This window comes from Ailuropoda melanoleuca, chromosome 1 (assembly GCF_002007445.2).
Source record: "Ailuropoda melanoleuca isolate Jingjing chromosome 1, ASM200744v2, whole genome shotgun sequence".
Lineage (NCBI taxonomy): Eukaryota > Metazoa > Chordata > Mammalia > Carnivora > Ursidae > Ailuropoda > Ailuropoda melanoleuca.
In genome coordinates this window covers 178,132,742-178,158,820 of record NC_048218.1, presented here as the reverse complement: position 1 = coordinate 178,158,820, position 26,079 = coordinate 178,132,742, and the positions used below count along the sequence as shown (strand labels likewise).

At 40.3% G+C, this 26,079-nt stretch overlaps 1 protein-coding gene across 1 annotated transcript in view; it reads right to left on the bottom strand.

Moving 5' to 3' along the window:
- MDFIC (MyoD family inhibitor domain containing) overlaps positions 1-25,866 on the bottom strand; it is a 290,453-nt gene extending 264,587 nt beyond the window's left edge. The window contains exons 1-3 of the mRNA XM_034645386.1: positions 25,832-25,866; positions 25,224-25,282; positions 17,792-17,922 (exon numbers count right to left, since the gene is read on the bottom strand). Coding sequence (XP_034501277.1) covers positions 17,792-17,922; positions 25,224-25,282; positions 25,832-25,866 — 225 coding nt within the window. The remainder of the gene's footprint in view (positions 1-17,791; positions 17,923-25,223; positions 25,283-25,831) is intronic.
- Between the last annotated feature and the right edge of the window lie 213 nt (positions 25,867-26,079).

Genomic DNA, 26,079 nt, shown 5'->3' with positions numbered 1-26,079 from the left:
TTGATTTGAATTTCCCTGATGGCTAATGATTTTGAACATTTTTTCATGTGTCTGTTAGCCATTTGTATGTCTTCATTGGAAAAGTGTCTGTTCATATCTTCTGCCCATTTTATGATTTGTTTANGTTCATATCTTCTGCCCGTTTTGATTTGTTTATTTGTTTCTCATGTATTGAGTTTGAGAAGTTCTTTGTAGATCTTGGATACCAGTCTTTTATCTGTNGGGTGCATATGGCCCTTCTCTTTACTACGTCTGTATCTTTGGGGTAAACACCCAGTAGTGCAATGGCTGGGTCATAGGGTAGTTCAATTTTTAACTTTTTAAGGGACCTCCACACTGTTTTCCAGAGTGGCTGTACCAACTTGCATTCCCACCAACAATGTAGGAGGGATCCCCTTTCTCCACATCCTCTCCAACAATTGTTGTTTCTTGCCTTGTCTATCTTTGCCATTCTAACTGGCGTAAGGTGGTATCTCAAGGTGGTTTTGAATTGAATTTCCCTGATGGCTAATGATTTTGAACATTTTTTCATGTGTCTGTTAGCCATTTGTATATCTTCATTGGAAAAGTATCTGTTCATATCTTCTGCCCGTTTTGATTTGTTTATTTGTTTCTCATGTATTGAGTTTGAGAAGTTCTTTGTAGATCTTGGATACCAGTCTTTTATCTGTAGTGTCACTTGCAAATATATTCTCCCATTGCGTGGGCTGCCTCTTAGCTTTTTTGACTGTTTCCTTGGCTGTGCAGAAGCTTTTTATCTTGGTGAAGTCCCACAAGTTCATTTTATCTTTTGTTTCTCTTGCCTTTGGAGATGTGTCATGAAAAAGGTTGCTGTGGCCGATGTCGTAGATGTTGCTGCCTATGTTCTCCTCTAGGATTTTGATGGATTCCTGTCTCACATCGAGGTCTTTCATCCATTTAGAGTTTATCTTTGTGTATGGTGTGAAAGAGTGGTCAAGTTTCTTGAAAGACATTGAAGAAGACACAAAAAGATGGAAAATTATTCCATGCTTATGGATTGGAAGAATTAACAGTTAAAATGTCCATGGTACCCAGAGCAATCTACACTTTCGATGCCATCCCAATCAAAATACCAATGACATTTTTCAAAGAACTGGAACAAACAGCCCTTAAATTTGTGTGGAACCAGAAAATGCCCCGAATCGCCAAGAACTGTTGAAAAGGAAAAACAAAGCTGGGGGCATCACGTTGCCAGATTTCAAGCTGTACTTCAAAGCTGTGATCACAAAGACAGCATGGTACTGGCACAAAAACAGACACATAGACCAATGGAACAGAATAGAGAACCCAGAAATGGACCCTCGGCTCTTTGGGCAACTAATCTTTGATAGAGAAGGAAAAAACATCCAGTGGAATAAGGACAGTCTCTTCAATAAATGGTGCTGGGAAAATTGGTCAGCTACATGCAAAAGAATGAAACTTGACCACTATCTCACTCCCCTACCAAATTATAAACTCCTCGGCATAGGGACCCTAACTATTAATTTTCTCTATCTCCTATAATATCTGACAAGGTTCTTCCAGAAATATTGATTGATAAGTAATTAAGAGGGTTTCTACAGACACTATCACACTTTGTACCTGAGCTTAATTAAATCTCAAAAGATCAAAGACAGGATAGAAAGATATTCTTTCTATAATGACTGTGTCACAATCAGCTATCAGCATTTTAACATTGATGAGCAGTCGCAGGTGACTTTGAGACCCGTAAATGGTTATTTTCTAATTCCAAGTGAAGTTAAGAGATGATGGAAGAAAAAATATAGCCTAAAGGTTATGTTTAGTTATCTTTTTTTACCTGGACACACTCCAGTGAGCAGAAGGAAAGCATCTCCTACAAACAATACGGGGAACTGGTGCTAACGACTAGATTTAAAACTTTAAAATCTTCCTAATTAGGCCCTATTCTAGTACCACTTGATAAAGTTGTGTTGGAGAAACACTGTCACTGCACATTTTCAGATGACATAATCCGTCACAGCTCAGCGAGTCATAACATTAGCTAAAAAATTCTAGGATTAAGTCACCATATTTTATTGCACAATAAGGTAGGACTGAATTGTTCTTACCCTGATTTTTAATGATTTGCCCATGGGTCTCTGTCTGTTTTGTGGTGTGATTTTCAACATAGGGTGATGATGAAGACAAGACAAAATAATTTGCTAGGGGTGAGAGTAGAAAATAATGAGTCAAATTTTAAAGATCTATCTATATAATAATACTCTTCATCTATGAGATGCCATCATATGTGAAGTATGAATGATGTCAGTAATTGGCCCTCAATTTAAAAATTAGCCGTCAGAAGTTGCCTTCCGTGCAATGTATGAGCTACTGTTTCCTCTGTGTACTTGTCTTTTTAGGTTTGCTTTGCTAACAAAGTTTTGGGGAAGGAAAGAGGGTACTGGAGGAGTGTCAGTCTTGAACAATTTTGTTCACGTTGTTTGTTTGTTTGTTATTGAGGTGTAGGAATTCCTTATATGTTTCGGATACTAATCTCTTATCAAATACATAGTTCAGACTCTTGAACAAATGGTATTGGAAAAACTGGATATCTACGTGCAAGAGATTGAAACTGGATGTTTATCTTATACCGTACACAAAAATCAACTCAAAATTAAATATTTAAACATAAGACCTTGAACTATGAAACTCCCAAAAAAAAACATAGGGGAAAGTTTTCTTGACATTAAGTTTGACAATGATTTTTTGGAAATGACAACAAAAGCACAAGAAACAAAATTAGGTAAGTGGGACTACACCAAACTAAAATGCTTCTGCACAGCAAAGGAAACAATCAAGAGAGTGGAAAGGCAACCTACAGAATTGGAGAAGTATTTGCAGACCATATATCTGGCATTCACCATTTGGCCCTAAGGGTAGTGGCTTCCTTAACAGGACAGTTCTGCATCAGGGACTTGGGCATGTTTCTCCAGCCTCCTCGAAAGTTCTGTGAGCTCTCCAGAATTCTTTCTGTTTCAAGTAGCCAGAATGGATTCTGTAACACTGACTGCTACTCTAAGCAGCTACTTACTTCATGCAGAGGAATTAACTAGACTTTGTAGAGACAGGAGTTAAAATTCTTTGGGTCCAAGGAACAGAAATCTGAATTTATTTGAAGGCTCCAGGATAGCTTACAGAATGATGGAATGTCAGCTAAAGAACTAGGCCTGCAAAGAGGAGGAATTAGAAAATTTCTGAGTGTTCAGAGAGTAAACACTCAAGGCACCAGCACTTAGATAAATTATCTCGGACTCACTTCTGTTATTTATACATTCTGCTGAAGATTCAGTTTTGGGATAGAGAATCCAACTAGCTTCACTTGGCTCTCATGCCCATTCCCTGAATAGGGGAGAGAAAGAAAGTTTATCGATGTAGCCCTTCAAGACTCCACCTATTTAATAGTAGTGGCAATTCCTCAAAAGGAAATGGAGATGCATTACTGGAAGAAGAGGAAATGACTGCTGTGTAGCCAAAAACCAACAAACAAAAAAGTCAACAACAAAAACTCAAAGCGAAAAAAAACTGAAAGATAAATAAGACTTTGTATCTGTCCTTGGAAAGTTTACAATTTTAGCAGAAAATATTAGACACCCAATCTTCATTTATTATTCAATAATAAGGACACAAGTTATTGGACTTAAGGTCCACCTTAAATGAGTATCACCTTATCTTATCTCATTGTATCTACAAAGATCCTATTTTCAAAGAAGGTCACATTCTGTGGTTCTGGATGGACATGAATATTGGGAGGACACCATTCAAGTTCCTATATAGCCTGAGACTTTTGAATGAGTTTATCTGAGGTAAAAATCAGCCCCCAAAATAATTTTTTCATGCAGATGCAATATAAATGTATTATTTTTAGGTGATGAAAAATTATTGTGACAAGAATATGCATGTGATCATTAATAATTGAGTATGAATATGATATTGGCATATCTCAATCATATATGAGAAAAATATCTACTTTAGATATATATTCTCATATATACACATGATTCTTGCTATGACTGCACTCAAAGCCTATTTTCTGGAAAGTTCTTTCTATTTGAGCACTGTAGAGTCAAACAAAGAATATAGTCTCTGTATTAGTTTATTGGTAACATTACTTTTTGGGTCACAGAGAAATCAAGTAAACCTAGGGAGTGATTCTTCATAGACTTATAAATTCTACTATGCTTAGACAAATTAAGCTGTTTTCCACTGATTTATGTAAAGTGTAATTAACAAATTAATACATATGAAGATAAGATAATAGAAAGCACCAAGCAATAATGGAGTTTTGTTGTGTTTTTGAAAATCACTGAAAGTAATGGCAAAGCTAATCTGGTATAAATTTCTTTTAATTAAACAGTGTTTGGAATAACAATTTTTTTCTCAATTCATTCTATCTCATACTATGCTTGCATGTTTTTCATCTTTACATACTCAGGAAGTGCTCTTCCTTCTATTCTTCCTTCTATTCTATGTGCCCTCTATTTTCACTATAGCATCGTGTTTATTAATTATAGAGCAACTGGACTATGAAGTTAGAATAATGTTTTAGTAAGACCTGTTGCTTTAAAACCAAAAGCTACTTCCAAACGCTATACTGTTCATTTAAAGTGTTAAAGATTTTATTGTATTAACCAGTCAGGTATGTTCTGGGTGGTAAAAACTCATTATTATAAGGCAAATCATAAAATGCCAGCACACATAGGCAGCATAATTTAGGACAATGTTTATGTGGAGAAGTGTACTACTTATTATTTTATTGTAATCTGTATAAATGCACTCAAGACTAGATTATAAACAGAAACAATACAATGATCAATAAGTAATAAAACTAAAAGCTTTCTTAATTATTATTTATTTAAATGCATCAAAAGGCAAATGGGATGAAATAAGTCTTACTTATTTCTCAGGCTGAGAACTGAGTCATCTCAGGTGGATCAGCTTCTGAAATCTTGTATTTAACAAATGCCATGATATTGAACTGGAGGAGAACACTGACTTTTTCTGTCTAATCTTCAGTCTCAGTCAGTTGTAGCCCTATTTGGGAGGGAGGGCTCTCTCAGCTATATTAAATTATAGCTCCCCATGATTTACAATGACCATAAACAACTTTGGGTGGTCTCAGGCCCACTTAGACTTCCAGGCCTGTGCCTGAATAGATCTGGCCTCCCCAGTAACATTCATTCTTGCTGGATGAGACCCAGGACTAGCACAGGCTTCCTGGAACTCCTCTGAAGGACAGCAGACTCCTCCAGCTCTCTCCAGCTTGACTTCACTCAACTTTTTCCAACACACCTGTCTTTTGGAGCTGTTCACTCCACAACCCAAGGTATTTTATAGAACATTCCCTTCAGACCCTACAATATCTTGTCAAATAACAGAGATTTTTTCCACCCATTTGGATAGCTACACCACCTTTCCTGGATAACAGTGGTATAAGAGGGAGATAGTAAGGTGACAATGCATATAGAGTTAAATGGGCACCTGGCACATTAGTGAGAACATTTCTGATTAAATGCATCCACCATGAAATGCCTTCAGCTTTGACCTATGCCAATAAATCCTTATTTCTTAACAGCAAACGAAACTCCTACACAGGTTGCTGGGTTTTGTCCTCAACAGTTCTCTTCCTTCCTCCTACTACAGAAGGGAAAGACCCTCTCTAGAAATTAGTCAGAATATTCCCCAGTAACTACAGGGTGAACAGCAGGCATAGAAACAATGGAAAAAGTAGAAAGCTGGTTGTTCTCTTTCCTGATTTCTACTTCAACATTTTCATATGAATAATAGAGATCCTTAGACTTCTGTCCCAGAAGATTTACAATTCAAAGCAAAGGAAAATCTTCCCTTCCCTGTTTAAACAAAGAGAAAACAGTTCGAAACCATTTTTCCATCTGTTGGGTAATTTTGTTACGTTATTTTAACACAAGATTACATAGAAACATCAAATATTTTATCTATTACTTTTTTCCTTCAATACCCTTGAATTTTTAATATTTTGAATCTCTGTCTCTTTCTCACGCCCTCTGTTCTGTGTGAGCTGCGCAACGTTTTCTTTTCACCTTTGTGCTGATTTGTTTCTGTAATTTCTGTTTTAAATTTTCATCAACTCTTTCTTCGTCTATGATCCTTTTTCTTAGCAGCCTGCTCTTGTTATATGGTTTCTATATTTTCTTCAATCTCTGTAGGACTGTAATTTTTTTTAAGTTTATTTTCTTTCCTAAATTATCCATTTTCTAGCATCTGTTGTTTCCTGCTTGTTCATCTCTGTCTCTTTTACGCTGCCAATTGTCCTCAAGTGATTGCTAAGGCATGGTTTTGCCTTCATGCACCTGAATGAAGGAGTGGATGACCAGTCTAGGTAACTGCCGTATGGTTTCCATATCTGATTCACATTCTTCCCTGAAATAGAGAAGTGACTGCCAGTTCTGGCTGTGAGGACAAGGTGTAGGGACTGGCAGACTTTTTGCCTGAGGATGTATAGATCTCTTCTCAACCAGCCATTACTAGTATGAGGAAGGCCCTGATCCAAGATAGCAACTTCAACACTAGCCTCCCTGGTAGCCCATCCCACGTCTTTATAAATCAGTAACCTCCAAAAGGGACAACTTCACCTCAAAGTACACAACTTGTTTGTTGGGGTAAAGGAAGAAAATATAGGCATATTTCTGCAGAAAGTCTCACTGGTTAATATTTTCCCAAGGGGCGCCTGGGTGGCACAGCGGTTAAGCGTCTGCCTTCGGCTCAGGGCATGATCCCGGCGTTCTGGGATCGAGCCCCACATCAGGCTCCTCCACTATGGGCCTGCTTCTTCCTCTCCCACTCCCCCTGCTTGTGTTCCCTCTCTCTGGCTGTCTCTATCTCTGTCAAATAAATAAAATCTTTTAAAAAAAAATTTTCCCAATAAAATGTCTCTTGGTTTATATACCCAATCTTCATAGAACATTCATCTCTATCAATTCAACATTTTTGGCCACTATTTTACAGGAAAAAATATATATTTATACACCTAAAACTCAATACCTTTTAAACCCAATGATGGGAAACATCTTGAGATACACTTAAATATAATTGGTAAAATCTTAGAATCACACGTAGATGTTTTTTAAAAGCTCTCAAGTGTAAACAAAAGGGACGTGTATCTACCCTGAAGCTCAGAGTACATGTTAACTGCACTCAAAGGAGCTATTTGTTAGTAACTACATTTTTCAGATATCAGGAAATGTATTTTCAGCATTTTACATTAAGAATTTATTACTTATATGTAGTTAGTTTACTACGTTTTAGTTACATTTTAGGAAATTGGTTGAGAGTTTTGAGTTGACACATTATAATTATTCTCAGTTAAAGAAGGACAGTATGCCCAGGATTAATATTTTCACATTGAACATCAAATTTTTCAGACATGTATTCTAATGTTAATTGAAAGAGTCCTGTATTAGAATTTCAATTTGGAATTTTTCCTCATCCTTTTTAAGAAGGATTTTATGTTTTACGATGCAGATGATATATTAGTATAGCATACAAATATGTAATTCAGAAAAATAATGATATATCTGTGAGCTAGGCTGAGAAAATGTGTGTTTTTCAGTTGTATGGTAGACATAGGTGGTAGATCAGGAGGTTATCTTTCTAACTCTAACCTGGAGACCACCAGCACTATGGTAGAGGCAGACTTAGAGAGGAAGGTTTGGTCAACAGTGGACATTGGAGACATTCTGCAGTCTGTTCTACTGGTTTCTGCCCCTTCTCCCTGTCCTGGTCTCCTCATCTATCAACTTTGGAAAACTCTGCTGTGAAAAATTGCTTTTGCTTCCTCTGACTTTGTCTATGAATCTTTCCATTCTGATTTATCCATTATTATGACCCTTTCCAGATACTCATTTTTAGTTGGCTTCTATCTTTAACCCACTCCCTCACATCAACACTGAATTTTAGTGAGTTTGTGAATTTATTATCTTGTGGACCACGTTAGTGTTACTCAAGGTGTTTGCAGGATGGTAGAGATGTAATTGTGTGGCTTGGTCCCCTCCACAAGACAGATTGCTGGACTCCAGAGAATCCAACAAGACATGATCATAAGCTGCTTCGTAGACCCTCAACCTGGGGTGCCAACAGCTGTGCACACCCAAAGAGTTTGAAAGACTCCTCCCTACAACACTCCCTTCCTAATTTGAAGGCACTATTAATATCAAAGTTACGTTCACTAAAATATTCCTTTATGTTGAGGCAAAATTTCTATTCCAGGGGTCAGCTGCTGCGTATCAGTAGTAATTATGCCTGATGTAATTATGCCTGAAAATAAAAATTTTTTAAAAGTCAGTCTACTGCCAAGAAGAGCACATTTATGGTAATGGGGGTGATTTGTAGGTAAATTCTATGCATGCCAAATTTAGAAGTAGGCTTCAACCTGAAGATTTTAACCTACTACACAGAGAATCATTTCGAGGAACTACAGAAAGCTCAAGGATACCAAAATAGAGCAGACAAAGCCAAATCTGATACAGTGAAAAACAATCAGGAATCATGCCATTTTCGGCTCCTCCATCAGGATCTCTGAAGAAAGAGGTGTTGTCCTTTTTTTTAAAAAAAGATTTTATTTATTTATTTGAGAGAAAGAAAGAGTACAAGCCAGAAGAGAGGGAGAGGGAGACACAGATTCCCCGCTGAGCAAGGAGCCCGATGTGGGACTCAATCCCAGGATCCTGAGATCATGATCTGAGCCGAAGGCAGACACTTAACCAACTGAGCCATCCAGGTGCCCCAGTGTTGTCCATTTTCAAATGAAAATCTATGGCTCGAAACTCTCTTCTATAGTTGAATCCCCACCCCAGTGTTTATTTGTGTAGATACAACCTGAATGACCTGATTCATTTCTGATTCATTTCATTTGAACAACTGCATAATCACACTACAAGAACAGAGCCTTGAGGGGTTAAAAGGTGAGTGGAGAATGTGGGGGAGTTGCAGCTAATTTCAATGTAAGATGGGCAATTAAATCAAGTATGACTTGGTCAGCAGAACCGCATGGAAAGACAAGTGACTTATAAATAGAATTTCAAGGTGGGGGAAGCGAAGGCCAAAATCTCTTTTCCTGCGACTGCATTCTCAATGATAATTTGACAAGGCACAAGGGTCCAAAAATTATGGAGGAGAAAATGTCTAACCTTTAGCCTAATGTCTAATTACAATAAGAGAATGCAATAAAATATTCCAGAAAGCAAAAATACACTCAGAGAATAAAAATCAGGGAAAATTATTCCAGTTCTGAACCAACTACTAATGAGACTACAGTAGGAATACCACCCAGTTATTGGAACCTTGTTAAAGCAAAGGAAGTTAAAAGAAATGAGAGGAAAACTCTGGGCAGTCATATGATTGAAACGAAAGGGGCTCCACCAACATAAAACAGGTGTAAGATAAAGAACACAATTCCTTTTAGCGGACAGCATCACATGAACGTATGGTAGAAAGTGACAAAGCAGCGGCAGACTGTGGGTGAATGGAACATGCTTCAAACCATCATGGGTTCTGATTCTGGATTCATCATGGTTCTAGATCATCACTTCGACACCGAAATAAGCCTTTCTACAGGAGACACAATGACTAGGGAGGTGAATTAAATAGAGCAATGAAAGTTTAAAACAAGATATCCAGATGAGGCCTGGGGACAGTTTTTTAGTTGCAAGGACAAAGCCCACTGTTACACAGGATGCCTCCGTAAGTGAACATACGCTAAAGAAAAAATGTTGCCCACCATGAGAGGGCCATGTTTGCTAATTAAACATGAAAAGAAATAGTCTCAAAGGGTTAGTTAGAGATGTTCAGCATATTCATTGTAGCGGTCAATTCAACCCCACGAAGCCTGATTAGCCACAAGTGTAAATGGGCCATTTGAAGAACGGGGGGAGCACCTGGCAGTGGCCGAAAGGAGCACAGTACCAGGAGAGAGTGAGGGTATCATGGCAGGACTGCATTAGGACTAGTGGGTTTGGAGGTCCTACAAAACAATCAACACGTGTGTTAACTCAATGGAGGGAATCCTTTCAAATGCACACTTACATTAAATCATCACATACACTTTCGATATCTTAGTTTTATTTGCCAATTACATTTCTATAAAGCTGGGGGGAAAATACAAAGCAATTACCGACTATTCAGTCCATCGGGACCCGGGATATACTGAAATGCTTCCTAGGGGTGGGTGCGCTGCAGCCCTCATCTGGTCCCACGTCGAGGTCAACTTAGCTTTGAGAACAGCTCTGACCGTGACCATTCTCTTTCCTTCCGAAGAAAGAACTGTTCATCAAGAGGGGGAATGATGTGGGTGGGGCTGGAAGGGGATTTGTCCTTGTCCCCTTTTTATTTATTTATTTATTTATTATTATTTATTTATTTGACAGAGTTAGAGACAGCCAGTGAGAGAGGGAACACAAGCAGGGGGAGTGGGAGAAGAAGAAGCAGGCTCATAGCAGAGGAGCCTGATGTGGGGCTCGATCCCATAACGCCGGGATCACGCCCTGAGCCGAAGGCAGATGCTCAACCACTGTGCCACCCAGGTGCCCCTTGTCCCCTTTTTTAAGAAGAATTTATGTATTATTTCAATTTTATTTTTAAAAATTAAGTCAGTTTTCTGATGAATAACTGCTGAAGATGAAACATGTATGGTCCCTTTACACACAGACAGATGCATCAAATACCAAATTTAAATATGTATACATGGATAAATAGAAATGTACTTAAAAAAAAAAAGAGGGGGACCTTTGGCTCATTGCTGGCCCTTGAGCCAGAGTCATTCAGTTTGGCAGATCCAACTTGAACCTGCTTCTGGTTTCGATGATCTCTGACCTCATCACCCATCATTGTGCTCTTAGGTGTGTTTTTTCTAATGGAAAGGCTCAGGAGAGAGCAGCAGAGCTGTACAATCAAACGGATGCTCCTATCTCCTGGATCAAAAACCTAAAAAAGCAATTTTACCCATACCACTCTGTAGGCAGGGATCATGGGGGTCTATAAATATGGTATCCCTTAGGTGCAGAAATTCTGCTGGAGATGAAACATTTTCTGGGGTATTTCCAAGAGCGGCTTGTCGAGAAGTGGGCTCCCTGTGAGACGGTGGCCAGGCTAAGGGACACACCGGCCACATGTAGTTGAAGAGTCACTGGATCTATAAAAACAGCTGCGCTGCTTGGTCTCAATGTATTTGAAATCCACGACCTATTTTGCTTTAGCATGAACCTCTAAGAAGGTCTGTGATCTGTTTTAATTGGAAGATGAATGCGTTTCAGGCTGAAATTTGACAAAAACTATTTACTTGGGCAGTGCTGAACCAAGAGTCACATCCTCTCACCTCTTCCACTGGGAAGGGAACTGGAGTTAATGCTTTCAGGACAGGAATAGCATCAATTTGAGTATCACATCTCATACATTGATCCTTCAGAGCTTTGAACAAAGAACAGAATATTAGTCCCCTCATTGCCCAAGGAGGATGTTAACCTGCACCCCTGTAAGAGCGAGGACACCACTAAAGTCACCTTCCCCCGCTGGATGGGCCAGCTGCCAACTGTGAACGGGAACTTGGTTAGAGTAAAAGATTCTTTGTCAGGAATGTGGAAATTGTGACATTAGGGACTAGCCTGGGCTGGAGGATAAAGCTTCAATGAAATTTGCAAGTTCATTTTGGTTTATATACCTGTTGGAGCTGAGACATTAAATGCAGAAGGCTTTTAATCTAGGTATTTTAAACACTACTTGATACCGTGGACTAGTGCCACTCAACAGAGAGTACTTCAAGGACAGAGCTATCTCTGAACCAGAATAAGACCCCAGGAAGGCTGATTCAGCCCAGAGCATTTGGGACGGGGTTATTTTCTTTTGTTTCAACATTCACTTTTGACAGAACTGGCTTTTCTCTTCGCCCCTGCTGGAGAGCTAATAACTTCCTTCACGTTCACCTTACTCCAGTCCCCCACACAGGCGAGTGCCGCTGACTCAATATGCAGGGATGCCCTGTGTTCTATTTACATTTATTTTTATCAGTCATTTGCTATCAGGATATTGAGAGAGACGCCCTAAGTAAGCAAACCCAGGAACGGGTCAGGTAGGTTAGCCTGACAAAAAACAACATGGAAGAAATAACTCCGGAGCATAGGCTGCAATTCAGTATTAGAGCAAGTCACAGGCAACACAAAAGGAAGATTACAGCCAAACCCTCTCCTGTCTCGGGCAGTGCTATTTGTTCCTGAGATTTCTAAAGATGTGTTCAATTCCTGCACACATCTGAGAGTTCTACAGCTGTGGCTAACATTGAAAATAAATAATCCAAATCAGCTTGGCCATATTAACTGTGAAATCCACTTTACTAGTGAGACAGAATTTACTTCAGGCCATACAGGTCAATAGCTTTGGAGAGGGAATTCCAAAGATGAAGGCCCTTCATAGAAAATGCTCAGCCTTCAGACCTGTGTAGTTCTAAATCAGAGGGCTTAGCACCTCCAAGCCCTCCAGCTGCTGTGAGGGCAAACCCAGGAAAGAGGTGGTCATTGGATATAACCTAAATCCCCTCGCTGCTGCCTCCCCTCAACCCCTGAAACAGAATGCTGTTGAGGTCTGCTACCTTGATTCCCCTGAAAGCAAAGAGGCAACTCATGAGGTATGGAAGCCTGGAGGGAACAAAGGCAAGTGTGAACGTGTGTGAGCTCATACTTTGGCATGATGAAAAGTAGGTACTCTTCAAAAGGTCTGCTCTGTGGCAGAGGGGCTCGTTACTGAGAGCAGAGCTTCACTGCCCACACAAAGGCAAGTAGAGAGGGAAGGGGCTGAGTGAGGTTAGAATGCAGACAATATGGAACCAGAGATTGTGGAATCTTAAAATCTGCGGGCCCCTAGCAAAGTAATTTAAAGATACCGGTAAGGGCGAAGAGCAAAGAATGGATATGGCAGGAAGATGTGTTGTTTTGCTGTTTATTGTGTGCAGGTAGCTTTTGGAAATTTCAGTTGGAAAAAAAAATGCTTATCATTCAAAATGAAAATGAATCTGGGGTAGGCAGAATAATGGCCCCCCAAAGATGTCTACATTCTAATTTCTGGAACCTGTGAATAGGTTAGGTTACATGGCAAAGGGGAATTACCACGTAGATGGAATTAAGGTTGATAATCAGCTCAACCTAAAATAAATAGGTTATTCTGGATTTCCCTCATGGTCCCGGCTTAATCACAGGGGTCCTTATAAGTAGAAGAGGAAGGCAGAAGAAGTTTGAGGAGGTAGGAAGTTCCTGGCTCTGAAGATGGAATGGGAAAGTGGCAAGCCCAGAACCGTGGTACAGGCGAGGAAACAGGTTTTCCCCTAGTGCCTCCAAAAGAGAATGCAGTCCCACCATCACCTGGACTTTACTTCACTGAGACTCGTGATGAGCAAATATGTTAATAAATTTGTGTTGTTTTATGCCACTTAGTTGGTGGTAATTTATTAGAGCAGCAATAAGAAACTAAGACAGAGCCCAAGGGCTGCTTGGCAGGTAGACATGCAGTTTTTGCATTAAGCTCTGTCTGGGGTGACGACTGCCAGGAAATCAACAAGCACTTGGGGAAAAGAAAATGGAATTTGTTGCCTAAATGGAAGGCATGCTACTCTTTCTGCTTGGTTAACTAGCTAGCACCCTGTTCATCTCCTTCATTTTATGTGGTAGCCTACTGGGAATGAGAACAACATTTAGCACTTATTATCCCAGGAGAACTAATTTCCAATGGTAGTTGATCCCAACACTATTAGGTTGATCCTAAGGGATGACTTGTTAAGTGATCAGCCATATAGCTAAAGGCTATTCGACCAAAGAATGGGACAGTCGCCTGTCGTCTTGTGCTTTCTGATTACCTGAAACCCAAGTGTTACAAAATAGTTCTCTCTGAACTCCTGGGGGCTGGGTGGGGAGGGTGCGGGTGGGATAGGCTGAGAAAGATGATCCTGTTTTACTTTCAAACTCAGGATGAGATTAAGGAAAAGACAGTGGCTGTGCCACATTCAAGGTCATTCAAAAGAGGCAGTGTTACAGGTAGAAAAGAATTCCAAGACACAGAAAGCTGGGTTTCTAAATCTACAGCATAGTCACCTGAAAACTACATTAACATCGGGTGGGAAGATATGAATGGGGAAATGTACCTGAGACCAAATATCCTATGTGACCCTGCTTTTCTTTTAATTTGTATGACTGTTCCTGTGACAGGTAAACTAAAAAATTTAGGATTTGATCCGTCTCTATGACATCATACATTTTTAAATATAATAATTGTTCACAGCACACGGCACATAACTACTCGTTAATGATCTGCATCCTTTGATAGAATGACACTACTAAAGTAATTAGAGAAGACTGGAAAGTGACATTTTCTCTTTCATTTGTACCCTGATGATTCTTACTATCTGGTGGCCCCATTATGTTTTCAACAAGTGGCTAATGGGAATGGTCTGGTGCTAACTGAATTTAAGGATTGAAGAGGAGCCAGTGGGTGAGCCCTGGGGCGTGGTCTCCTCTGAATGAGCAAGCACATTTTCAACACAATTGGCTGCCTAATCGCGTGTTGCAAACTTGGCTGATGTATTTGGATGTGTAAGCAATTATGTTTCTGCTAAAAGCCTTGGTTGGTAATGCTTTTGTTCTCCATTTCTTACAACCGAACTAACAGAGGGAAGAAATTGTATGAAAATGGTTTTCAGCATGTTTTGTTTTGCTTTTTAACTTTTCAAAACATATTTCAATTAAGCTAGCCAAAGGAGCCAAGGTTTATTATACCCCCAAAGACCACACAAAATAGATAGCAAAGAGAAAAAAAACAGCTAGTTTTGCTAATAAAGTAACTTTTGATGAAAAAACCTACATGTTTGCATTAAACCACATCATTTACATGTGATTAATTGTACTGAGTACCTCTCTGTACTAGCCACAGGGTTGGTTCTGAGTACTGAGGAGTAAGACTGTGGTCTCTGACCTAGAGAAACATCTCTCTGAATTGCCTTTGACAGATACCGCTTAAATGTCTGAGTCACCTGAAATTTCATGAGATAAGACCCTCCATTTCCAAAAGAACAATAACCCTAAACCACAGGCTCTGAGCATTTTGCTTTTCATTAACCAGTCCTACCACAGCATGCAACAAGATTTCTGTAGCCCATCTAACGCGTCATGTTGCTAATTAATTTCAAAATTGTTTGCATTAATTCATTGGGTGCCAAGCAACAGCAGTCATGCTGTTGCCTCAAATTGTTTGGGAAATTAAGCAGACCACAAAGAAATTAAAAAAAAAAAATTAAAACAGCCATATCTTTCACAGAAATATGGAATTCAGGTCCCTGAAAACACCTGTTCTTGCAATCACTTCCTGCAGACATCGCACACAATAGCGCTTCAGCATTTCAACTTCAGTGAGATCTTATTCTTTCATTAAAAAGTCTTCACGTGCAAAACCAAACTCACGCTTCACATGTAAGCAGTTGTGGGGAAAATATAAGCTCTACATTTGAATTCCAGCACTTCTGCTAATCCTGCAACTTTAGTGATGTCACTGTAGCCCTTTCCAATCTGATAAATGTGGAAATTTCTCATATCACGTAATAATTATGAGCGTCAAATATGATGACACACAAGAATTTGCCTAGGAGAGTGTCTGGGCATACAGAGAATCTCTGAAGGCCTACATCTGAAGAACCACCAAAACAGGAAACATCAGCTTCGAAGAAAACACTACAGGGCTACCCAACCCGGGTGCAGGCTTAGCAAACCGAGAGCGCTCTTAAAGCGCCCACGTCCTCCTTGGGGACTCACCTGTCCAGAGGTCCCGCACAGAAGCAGCCGGGGGCGAGGCACCCAGACTATGAGAGACTTATTTGCAGGTCTTGGGAGGATTGGTCTGAGAGCAGGCGACTGGTTTGGACAGCATTCGGAGGCTTGCTAGTACGTGCTCCTCGGCAGAACCCGATGGGTGCCATCTTTACGCTCAGCGTCTGCTGTGCTCCAGTGCGCAGGCGCTGGTGCCAACCTCTTTTTTTTTCCCCCTCTAACACTGGGCCTTGTTAAAGAGCTGAAATAAGTACTGACAGTAAGATTTTCAAAATATATTTGCAAACTCTGTCAAGAAGTTTTAAGTGGCTTTCCATGACAATGCAGGTTTAGTATTGAAGAGGATTGTATGAATTCTTCTGGTGTTCAGCGTTATAATGTGTAGTTTACCTTGAGAACTGATGAGATGATGTCACTTTGCATGACTTTTCGTGGCTATCCTGGCGCTTTGCATATATGCATGACTTTGAAGTTTGGATTTATGAATGAAAAGAGTAATATAACATTTAACATTCACTGTCACACTTAGCAAATGAACATACCCAATGAACTTACATTTTACTTTTTCCGAAATCCTTCCCAGTATAGTCAATTATTGTTCATGAAGATAACACCAACTTCTTAACCTTTACAGTGTTCTTACTCTCCTGGGAACAACCCATGATTTTTGGAGCACAGAAATCAACAGAGTGAGTGTTCATGCAGACTTAGCTCTTATTTCCACTGCCAGACACTGGAGCTAATTCTTTTGATTGACCTTCTCACATCAGATTCTTCCCTTTTGAGGGCAGGGCCATTTTGGATTTTATACGAGATAGCCTGGGCTAAAGGCTCAGGATATGCCAGGGGCTGACAGATAACGCCACCAGGAGTTGGGATCCAAGTACGGACATGAGTCCAAAGGGGAATCCTAAACCGAAAAGATCATTCTTAAGGAAAGCAGAGGTAGGACTTTATCCCCATGAACAGACAGGCACTGTGGGAAAACCATGGGCAAGGATAAAAACCTCCAACAGGGGTTACTGCAGATATCAGGACCACCAGCAGTGTGTGTGTGTGAGGGGCGGGTATAGGATGTACAAGCCCAGGGAACTTCAGAAACAAAGGCAGACTCAAGAGGGGCAGGCAGAGCTTGGGAGTGAAAAGCTGATGTGCTCAGTGACACAGGGCTCTGGCACTCCACCAGCTGCACGTACATAAAGTGGGTTAACCACTGATTGCTCTCAGTTGTATTCCTGAAAGGGCTCTTTCTTTCCACAATCAGCTCCTCCACTAGGAATCTCTGTGTTAGTCTCCAATGTGCTTCTCTAATAGGATGTTCAAGTTGAAGTGTTCATCAAGAGACTGGTAAAGAAATTTTTTGGGGGGGGACTACTGCCTTTTTGGAGGAAGTTGCTGACTTCTCATCCCAAACCTAGTAAGAGGGCTTCTGGGAGACAGTGCCAAGAACTTTTAGTTGGGAGACCAAAAGATCTGGTGCCTGACTCACGCTCGAGAAAGGTAATGCTGACCTTGGACTCAAGACTGACTCCTGGCTGGAAATGCTGGAAGGTAGAGAAGGGCTAATTGCTCTGCCGGAAAAATTGGGATGGGCCTACCAACTGTGTTTCTTCAGGAAATGGATATGATAATGTAGCCAAAAATTTTCTTTGTGAAAGAGCCAGTGTGGGATTGTTGGAGTCCTGCCAGACTATGGCACTAAGAAGCTGGAAAAATAGAGCATGCAGGCTTGGTAGAAGGAGTGAAAAGCAACCACTTTGAATACAGAGGCTTTCTGGTTGAGGAACTACAGAAGGGATGCCCCCCAAAAGGATACCCCCCCTTTAAAAAATAGTCGACTTATACATAACCTAGGGCCAGAATGAACCTTCAAAGCAAGTAAGAGCTGGAGCCTCTTGCCTTTCCTGCCTCAACCCTTTCAGAACCATTCCCCGGCCACTTACCTCCTCCCAGCCACTTTGATCCTGCCGACCAGACAGTGAAGCTGTGAATGAGGAGATGGGCAGGGCTACGAAGCAGAAGGTAACCATGGTCTTCATCCCACAGCACAGCTCCAGCATGAAGCAAGTATGAGCTAGAGGAGGGCAGAGGGTGTCATCCTAAGTCAAGACTTTGAGAGTTTTGACTAAAACATGAAAGTGTGCTGTAAACGGCCTATCGGTGCATTTTGTGACCTCAAGTGATGATAGAAATGTTTACTACCAAAAAGGGAGCTGATAAGCCATGGGACCTGCCCAAATTCTAATCTGGTGCAGCAGATCACCCCGCTAAATTAAGCTTAGAAAGTGAACAAAATGAATTATCTTTTGGTTATATTCTTTGAGTGATTGCTATTCAATTTACATTTCACACACTTGGTCACCTAAGTTGGGTATCTAGGACCCATCCTAAACTCCTCCCTTTTTCTCATTTCCCTGTATGTACTCTACCAATCAAAACCTAGAGATTTTACTTGCTAAATATGTTTTAACCTATTCCTTCATCTACTTCCTAAACTCTGTTTTGGTTGAAGTCTTCATCAAACTCAGAGTGTTTACTTAACTGGATCTGAGCCTCTGGGCTCAGCCTATGTCTTCATTAAAATATGCTTTGCATAGTGCAGCAATCCCAAAGAGAAAAAGTTCATGTTTTATATTGGCTTCCTGACTGGACTCTTTAAAAAAGAAAGGGAAAACTCAATGGGGCATAGTAGGTAGAGACCATAACAATAGATTGGAAAGAGACGGACCACCCCCTCCATCACCTGCAGGAAGGGAGAAGGGATGGTACTACATTTTCTTCAACCTAATTCCCATTTGTATTCCTTTTTCTTTAGATTCAGGTCTTTTGCTAATTGATTTGTAAATTTATTGTCTGTTTGTCAGTTGACAGGCAACCCAATAATTGGATATATTTAATGAGACCAAACCACAGAGAATTAAAAAGAGGAAGGGGGTGCCTGGGTGGCACAGCAGTTAAGCGTCTGCCTTCGGCTCAGGGCGTGATCCCGGCGTTATGGGATCGAGCCCCACATCAGGCTCCTCCGCTATGAGCCTGCTTCTTCCTCTCACTCTCCCTGCTTGTGTTCCCTCTCTCGCTGGCTGTCTCTATCTCTGTCGAATAAGTAAATAAAATCTTAAAAAAAAAAAAAAAGAGGAAGGAAGGGTGACGGGTGGCTCAGTGGGTTAAGTGTCTGCCTTCAGCTCAGGTCATGATCTCAGGGCCCTGGGATCGAGCCCCACATGGAACTCCCTGCTGAGCAGGGACCCTGCTTCTCCCTCTACTCCTGGCTTGTGTTCTCTCTTGCTCTCTCTCTCTCAAATAAATAAATAAAATCTTAAAAATAAAAAAAAGTAAAAGGAGAACAATGGAGGAGAAAGTGAAGAACTAATTGATATTGAAAATTCAAATCCTATTCGAAGGCGTTTCTGATGAGTACGTTTTAAAATGTTACCTATTTCTTCAGTCCCACAAAGCAACAGCACCAATGCTACTGTTCACACTCACTGAGCAATTCTTATGTGCTGGAAGAACTTACGGTCACTTTATTCGCATAAATAGGGTATTTTCTCATATGCTCTTATAAACAGGGTGCAGGCTCATTGAGGGTAGGGCTCTCTCTTGGACTTTGTTCACGACTATGCTCTCCAGGGCCTGGAGTATGGATCTGGTTTGTCATCGAAGCCAAACAAATATTTGTTGAATAATTGAGTGAATGGACGTGTCGAGTCTTCTGTCACAAGGCCCTGGGAGGCTGGAATATTCTTCAGGCTCATCCTGCGGTTCATGAACCTGACCTACTGAACCGTGAAACCCTCAGGCTTCCGCAGATGGCTTCGGAAGCTGCTCACACCAGCCTGTGATGACTTGCTCCTCCTGCTTTCATTTTCTGCTCCACTTCTTTATCTAGTTCCTTGTCTCCCTCACAGCACTTTCAGTGCAAAAAGGCACAGCCAGCAACTAGGACCCACAGCTGCGCAGCCAATTAGTGGCGAAGACGCTTTGAAGCCAAAATTTGTGATTTGAGTCACCTGGTTTCCTCATTCCAAGCCAGCTTACCCCAATCGGAACAAGTAACTCATTATTTATTGAAATTGGGTGTTGATTAGCTCTTGAAAGCTGCACACATTTGCTTGGTTTTTGTTTGTTTGACCAATTGAAAAAATAATTAATTTTTAAATATATTTTTAAAAAATTTTTAAATTTATTTATCTTTAATTTTAATTTTATTTTATTTTAGAGGGGATGAGGGATGGGAGGGGTATAGGGAGAGAGAGAAGCTTAAGCAGGCCGCATACCCAGCGTGGAGCCTGATGTGGGGCTCAATCTCACAAACTGAGCTCTGGCCTGAGCCGAAATCAAGAGTTGGATGCTTAACTGACTAAGCCACCCAGGCGCCCCAGGTTTAGATTTTTAAGAGAGTGAATTGATTACAGTGAAGCTGAAAGAGACCTTCAAGGACAGTGGCGAAACACCCTTTTTTCTAAACATATGAGCAAACCGTGACACAGAGGGGGAGGGAATCTGTTCAAGGCAACCCACAGAGTCAGTGAAGAATCACCGGAGGAAACTAAGCCTCCAGAGACCTAGTCCTCTGCCTTCCACATCCATGTGCTAGGCTAGCTTCCTCCTCCCAGGTTCATCTGTCATGCATTTGATTCAATTACACACCAATTTGAGAACAGGATGCGTCAAGTTGGATGCGACCGATGATTTTCTTCCACCTATTATGCTTTTTCAAAAAGTGGCAACAGGGAAAATTAGGTGGCAGTTTGCTACCTACCCCTTAGGCATGGAATGCCCTTTATGTTCCCCTATTACATTTATTTTCATTGCTATTTAAGATTTTCTGACTTAATGTTTTCCATAAGATCCCACACAATTCCTGTCTTAGAGCACGCTTGCATCCCACAGTTCTGTACCCAGAAAAGGATATTAGAAATTGAATCTGCACTAAAGGGATACAGAATTTTTGAGGTCCTTCCATAATGAACACCTTTTTGTGGGTACAGGGGTAGGTGGCTGGAAAGAAATTCAACTCCGAAATATAAATAATATATTTCGACAACTACACAGAGAGTCTGATGTAATCAAACTCCCAATTCAGCATCTTTCAAGGAAACAAATCCTTGCCAGCCCTTCACCTTCATACCACCTCACTGACGCGAGGAACCCATGGCCCAGTGGAAGGATGGTGTGGAGGTAGAAAATGCCACTCCAAGGGGAACCCTAATGTTAATTCTCAGGCCAATTGCCATTCATAGTCAGAAGTTCCTCTTATATACAATTGCCCTAACGTGGTCCAGTGAGAGGATTAAAAGTGAGTTTATTCTGTCTGTTGGATATGGATTTACTGTGACTGTCACTTTTGGTTTCTTGATTAGGAGAAAAGTCTATTTTGCTTAGAGCCTAACAGCAGGCAGCAGAGGGGAAGGTGCGTGGAGACGGTGCTGGTGAGTGGGGCCGACATGGCCAGCTGTGTGATCCTATGAGCTACACAGTATTCTCCACAATCGTAAGAGCAGAGGCTTCAGGCACCAGAGTTCCAGAGTCTGGACTAGAGGGATAGTGTCCAGAGGATACGTGTTGTAACGTGTACTCATGTCATCTACCTCTCCATCCAGGTGGAGTCTGAGAAACATGGTTAGATAAACATGGCCAAGGTCAAACTGAGACTTTTCATTAAGACAGTACTTCAGGGGTTCTCATGTGTATTAGGTCTGCAAGGTCCCTTCATTTAGGACTCCTAGAGAAGGAGAAGTTGTTTGAGCTGGAACTATTTACATTAAGGATTTTGAGAGAAAGATAAATTTAAACAAAAGTTCACTTCTATATAGCAAACCAATCTCAGAGCAATCCAAAGGCTTGGCTACAAATGACAGAACCAGGAAGCTGTTCTGAAGCCCCTCAAACTTCAGCTCAAACTTCAGCCTCCTGTGAAAGCCCCTCCCATGTGTCTCGATTCCCTATGAATGGAAATCATTTGGGTCATCCCTGAGGACCTACTAAGCATGGAGACAATATTTAGGGCTTTGTGGCTAACAGAGATTTCCCAAATTTAATAGTCTCACCAATTATACTTTTCACTTCTCCTGCTTTAATGCTGAATACCCTAATTTGAAATTGTTCCCAATTTATTGATCCCATTCACTGATCACCTTCTCGGTTCTGGCCTACAGGGTGAATACTTCTCAGAGCTCATTGCCATTGGCAAACCAGACACGGATTGGCACATCAGTGGACCTCATGTTCTACTCCCTTTCCTGTTCTCATGACAGAAGTTACTAGTAGATGATGGCACATTTTCTCTAAAGTGAAGATAGGATCTCATATTCCATCATCGATTATTTATCGAACTTCTGCTATGTGCCAGGTACTCCAGGTAGTCAGTGTGAATCAATCGGAGTTGGCAAATTACATGAAACCACTTCCCCATTTAAGGACCAGATCCTTTAATCAATTCCACTCCCTTTGATGGTGTATGGAGTAACACATCCCAGTTGGTTAACTCCCACCAGCCCCCCGCCCCCTTCCAAAGGGCTATGCAAGAGGAAGCCTCCTGCACTAGAAAGGGCTCTGTATAGCTCAGTCAAGGAAGTTCTGAATTATGCAATACTGGTCGTATTTTCCTAAAAGGCAAAAGGTAAATGGATGGTTTTTGTGACCCTGTGGGAAAGTAAAGCTTATTGATGCAAAATCCACCTTGAAAACAGTTACAGTGATCACTAAGGATAAAGTTGCTACCTATTAGCTTTTTGATGAGCTTTAATATCACTGTTTACGAGAGACTTAAGTTATAGACAATGAATTCTCTTTTGTTCAAGCCATAATTCCTGGGTTCTCTGGCATACAATATAAAAACATATTCCTCCTGATTTTGATTAGGTTTCTTGGAAATATAGCCAGATACGTCATTTAACTTCTGCTAAGGTGCTTAAAGCCTCTTTTTTGATGCCTGATCTCAATGTGACTTTTCTCAAATTTTATGTATCATATGTGCTCTTCAAGCGACTCAATAATTTTTTAAAATGCTAGAAATAACAATTGTAGTGCCAGACTGTCACCCTTAGAAAATTGACATAGTAATGTTTATCTGCCTAGACAGCTCCTTCGGCAAAATGACAGCAAGCATTATCCAATAATAACAACTTTAAATTTATGTGGAGAAAAATTGGTGAAATATTTCTTTTTTGTGGTGGACACTACTATAAGATTATTTATAAAATGATGGAAAAATGAAAGGTGATATAAATATTGTCAAATAACAAACATAACAGATTATGTATCAGAATAGATATTAAATCAACACTCAACAGTGGCAGGTAAGGAGAATATATGTGAGAACCAGATGTCAGAAACCGGAAACAACCAAAATGGTGGATTCTTTCATGAGACTCACACAGATTTTCATGGCTATTGGGAAACCAGTTTGACCTGTAGAAGTATTTTAAAATTCATTTAATTCTATGCGATCGTTCTCCTTTTTATTACTTTGAACTAATCCTTATTACCAAAGAGGCTAGAGCTATAAATCAATGTGCGGTATTGGTAGAAAGCTTTTTGATATTATTACAAGCCTTTTAACATCTAGGTCCAATGTCTGCAGATGAAATGTTTCTATTGAGGTTCTGTTGATTTGATTTCTTGTAGATTAGCTGCTTAGCTGTTCTTTCTCTGATGAAGGACACCAGACAGAACACTTATATGCTGGTGTAGAGTTCAATTCCAAGGACTTTCAGGTTGGTGCTCACTCAAATTTTTGAAAAAAGTTTTCAAAATTTTTTTCCCCGAAAAGCTTAATTTTTTTGGCTGTGCAGGCTATGTGAATATATGATCACAATAACTCTATCTTAGGAGAAATATCATTTTTTAATTTTATAACTTTCCCTTGAGATTTCTTGTTAATCTTTTTTTATCACATTTCACCTAAAAGGATTTTTAATTTTTTTTTAAAGATTTTTTTTTTATTTATTTGACAGAGATAGAGACAGCCAGCGAGAGAGGGAACACAAGCAGGAGGAGTGGGAGAGGAAGAAGCAGGCTCATAGCGGAGGAGCCTGATGTGGGGCTCAATCCCACAACGCCGGGATCACGCCCTGAGCCTAAGGCAGACGCTTAACCGCTGTGCCACCCAGGCGCCCCAAAAGGATTTATAATTTTAAATGTTGTGTTTTCTATAGCATTGTTTAAATACATTTAAAGGAGAATTAAGCAGGGAAGGCAAGTCAAGGGTTCCCTCCCATGTGTCACATGACCCAGGATTCTAAGGATATAGCCTGTCGCGGAAGGTAGCAAGAGAATCAAGGGGCTTGGGGGCTTTGCCTCAGATGGGCCTCCTCACATGGGGTTATGGGAACACACGAGCTGCTCTTCGCTATTGCCCCAGGGCCATAGCAAATTGTTACTGAAAGCACGGGATCTATCTGCAAGGGATTGAGAAGAGAATCACAGAGCTAGACAAGTTGCAAATTGATGACCTCTTCAGTTTTATAGTCATGACATGAAGAGTTGAACAATTACGTATCATGTTGGTCATAGCAGGCACATTTCCTTTAGCAACTTTTCCTTATCTCTTCTCCTTTCTACATACCCTACCCTCTGCATGTGAATGTTCTCTGCCAACCCTTTGACCTCACTGATCCTCAAATATGAAGACGGGGACAATCATTTCTCTTCTGTAGATGTTTTCATTTTCCGCAGGAGCACTGGAAACTAAAGACCCATGAATTGAGAAGATCCGATCAGCTTCAACTATAGGAGATTGAGTGGTATTTATTTCAAAGACTAAAGTAAACCTTCACAGCAGAGCATGAAATCAACAATATACATTTAGGTCTTAAAGTTATGGTTTTATTTCTGCAGTATGCATGTGTGCGTGTTCATATGTGCGTATACTGGCTTAATACATCAGCATCAACACAAGATGCAAATTCCCCAGAAAATTATAAACTCACTACTACTGATCTTTCCATTTACTTGGCTGTCCCATTGCTCCTCTCAGTCTGTGGTGTTGGTGACTGAACACAGAGAGTCAAGGGAATAATATGTCAAATTGTGGGTAAAGCCATACTTCATTATCTCAAGTAATCTTGTACTCTGGTGTTTAAACACTTTTGTATGCAATTTTAAAACCAATTAATGGTGAAGAGATATAGTTTAGGTTCTTTTACGTCATTGGCATTTAAATGTTAGAATTTGTCTGAATATTGTTTTATAAAAGATTTGAAACAGTAACGACTTGGATACTTAGCTTTCTTTTCTCCTGCCTGGAGATAATGGTTAGAATGTGATTTACCATCTGTATTTCTCTTCTGTTTAGTTAGACTTTGGGTTGCCATATTGTTGTTGTTGTTAACTTCGAAAAAGTCCAAACTGATTTAGTGACCAGATTTTTACAAAGCAGCTGAAACCTCCACTGATGCAACTCAATGTGTCCGGGTACCGCAGCGTTGTAACTACAGAGGGACAGGAGTTTGAATTTAGATTTAAGTACAAAACTTATGCTAAGTTTTACTTTTTTTTTTTTTTTTTAATTGTTGGCTTTAATCTGTAAATTGTTCTCCCTGCATTAGAGCAGAGAGTGCAAGGATTCACATCTTGTTATACAGCCTTAAGGAAGTTAACAAAATATACTGGGCGGGGGCAAGTTGGTATTTATTTACTTTCAACTGAGAGTGAAAACTGAATTCTAAGTTTCAAGAAAATCAATCTCATGTTCACATTTCTGTTGAAACAATTTTTTAACCTGTGGAAAGCTCTTTCGTCAAGGTCCTCTTCCACCGGGATGACAGAAAACATTAAATTATGCATAAAATAAAAATATACATATTCATTTTCCTTTTATTTTGGATTATGACAGATCTGGGAATATATACTGAAGTTAGAGAAAAAGGCAAACTTTCTCCCGGAGAGGCCCCGGCCTGCCTCTTTGGGGCCCCTGATCAGGGTCTGGGACTGATCCCTGGAGGCATAAGAAGCATCCCCTTAGAAAGTGACTGACCTACCTCTGCGCGTTCTCCTCAACCACAGCAGAAGCCATGGCTGGGACTGATACTTGGAGCCCAAAAAAGGATACAGTAAAGCAGAGTCATAAAGTTAAAAAGAGTGAAGTAATCATGTTTTCCCTTGTTTTTTTTTTTTTAATGGTTAGAATTTATGATGTCAAATTCTATTAGAATGAAAACATGAGATGATTATGTGAGGAAGCCAATTTTGAACGTGAAAATAGTTTTTAACATAATGTATTTGACAA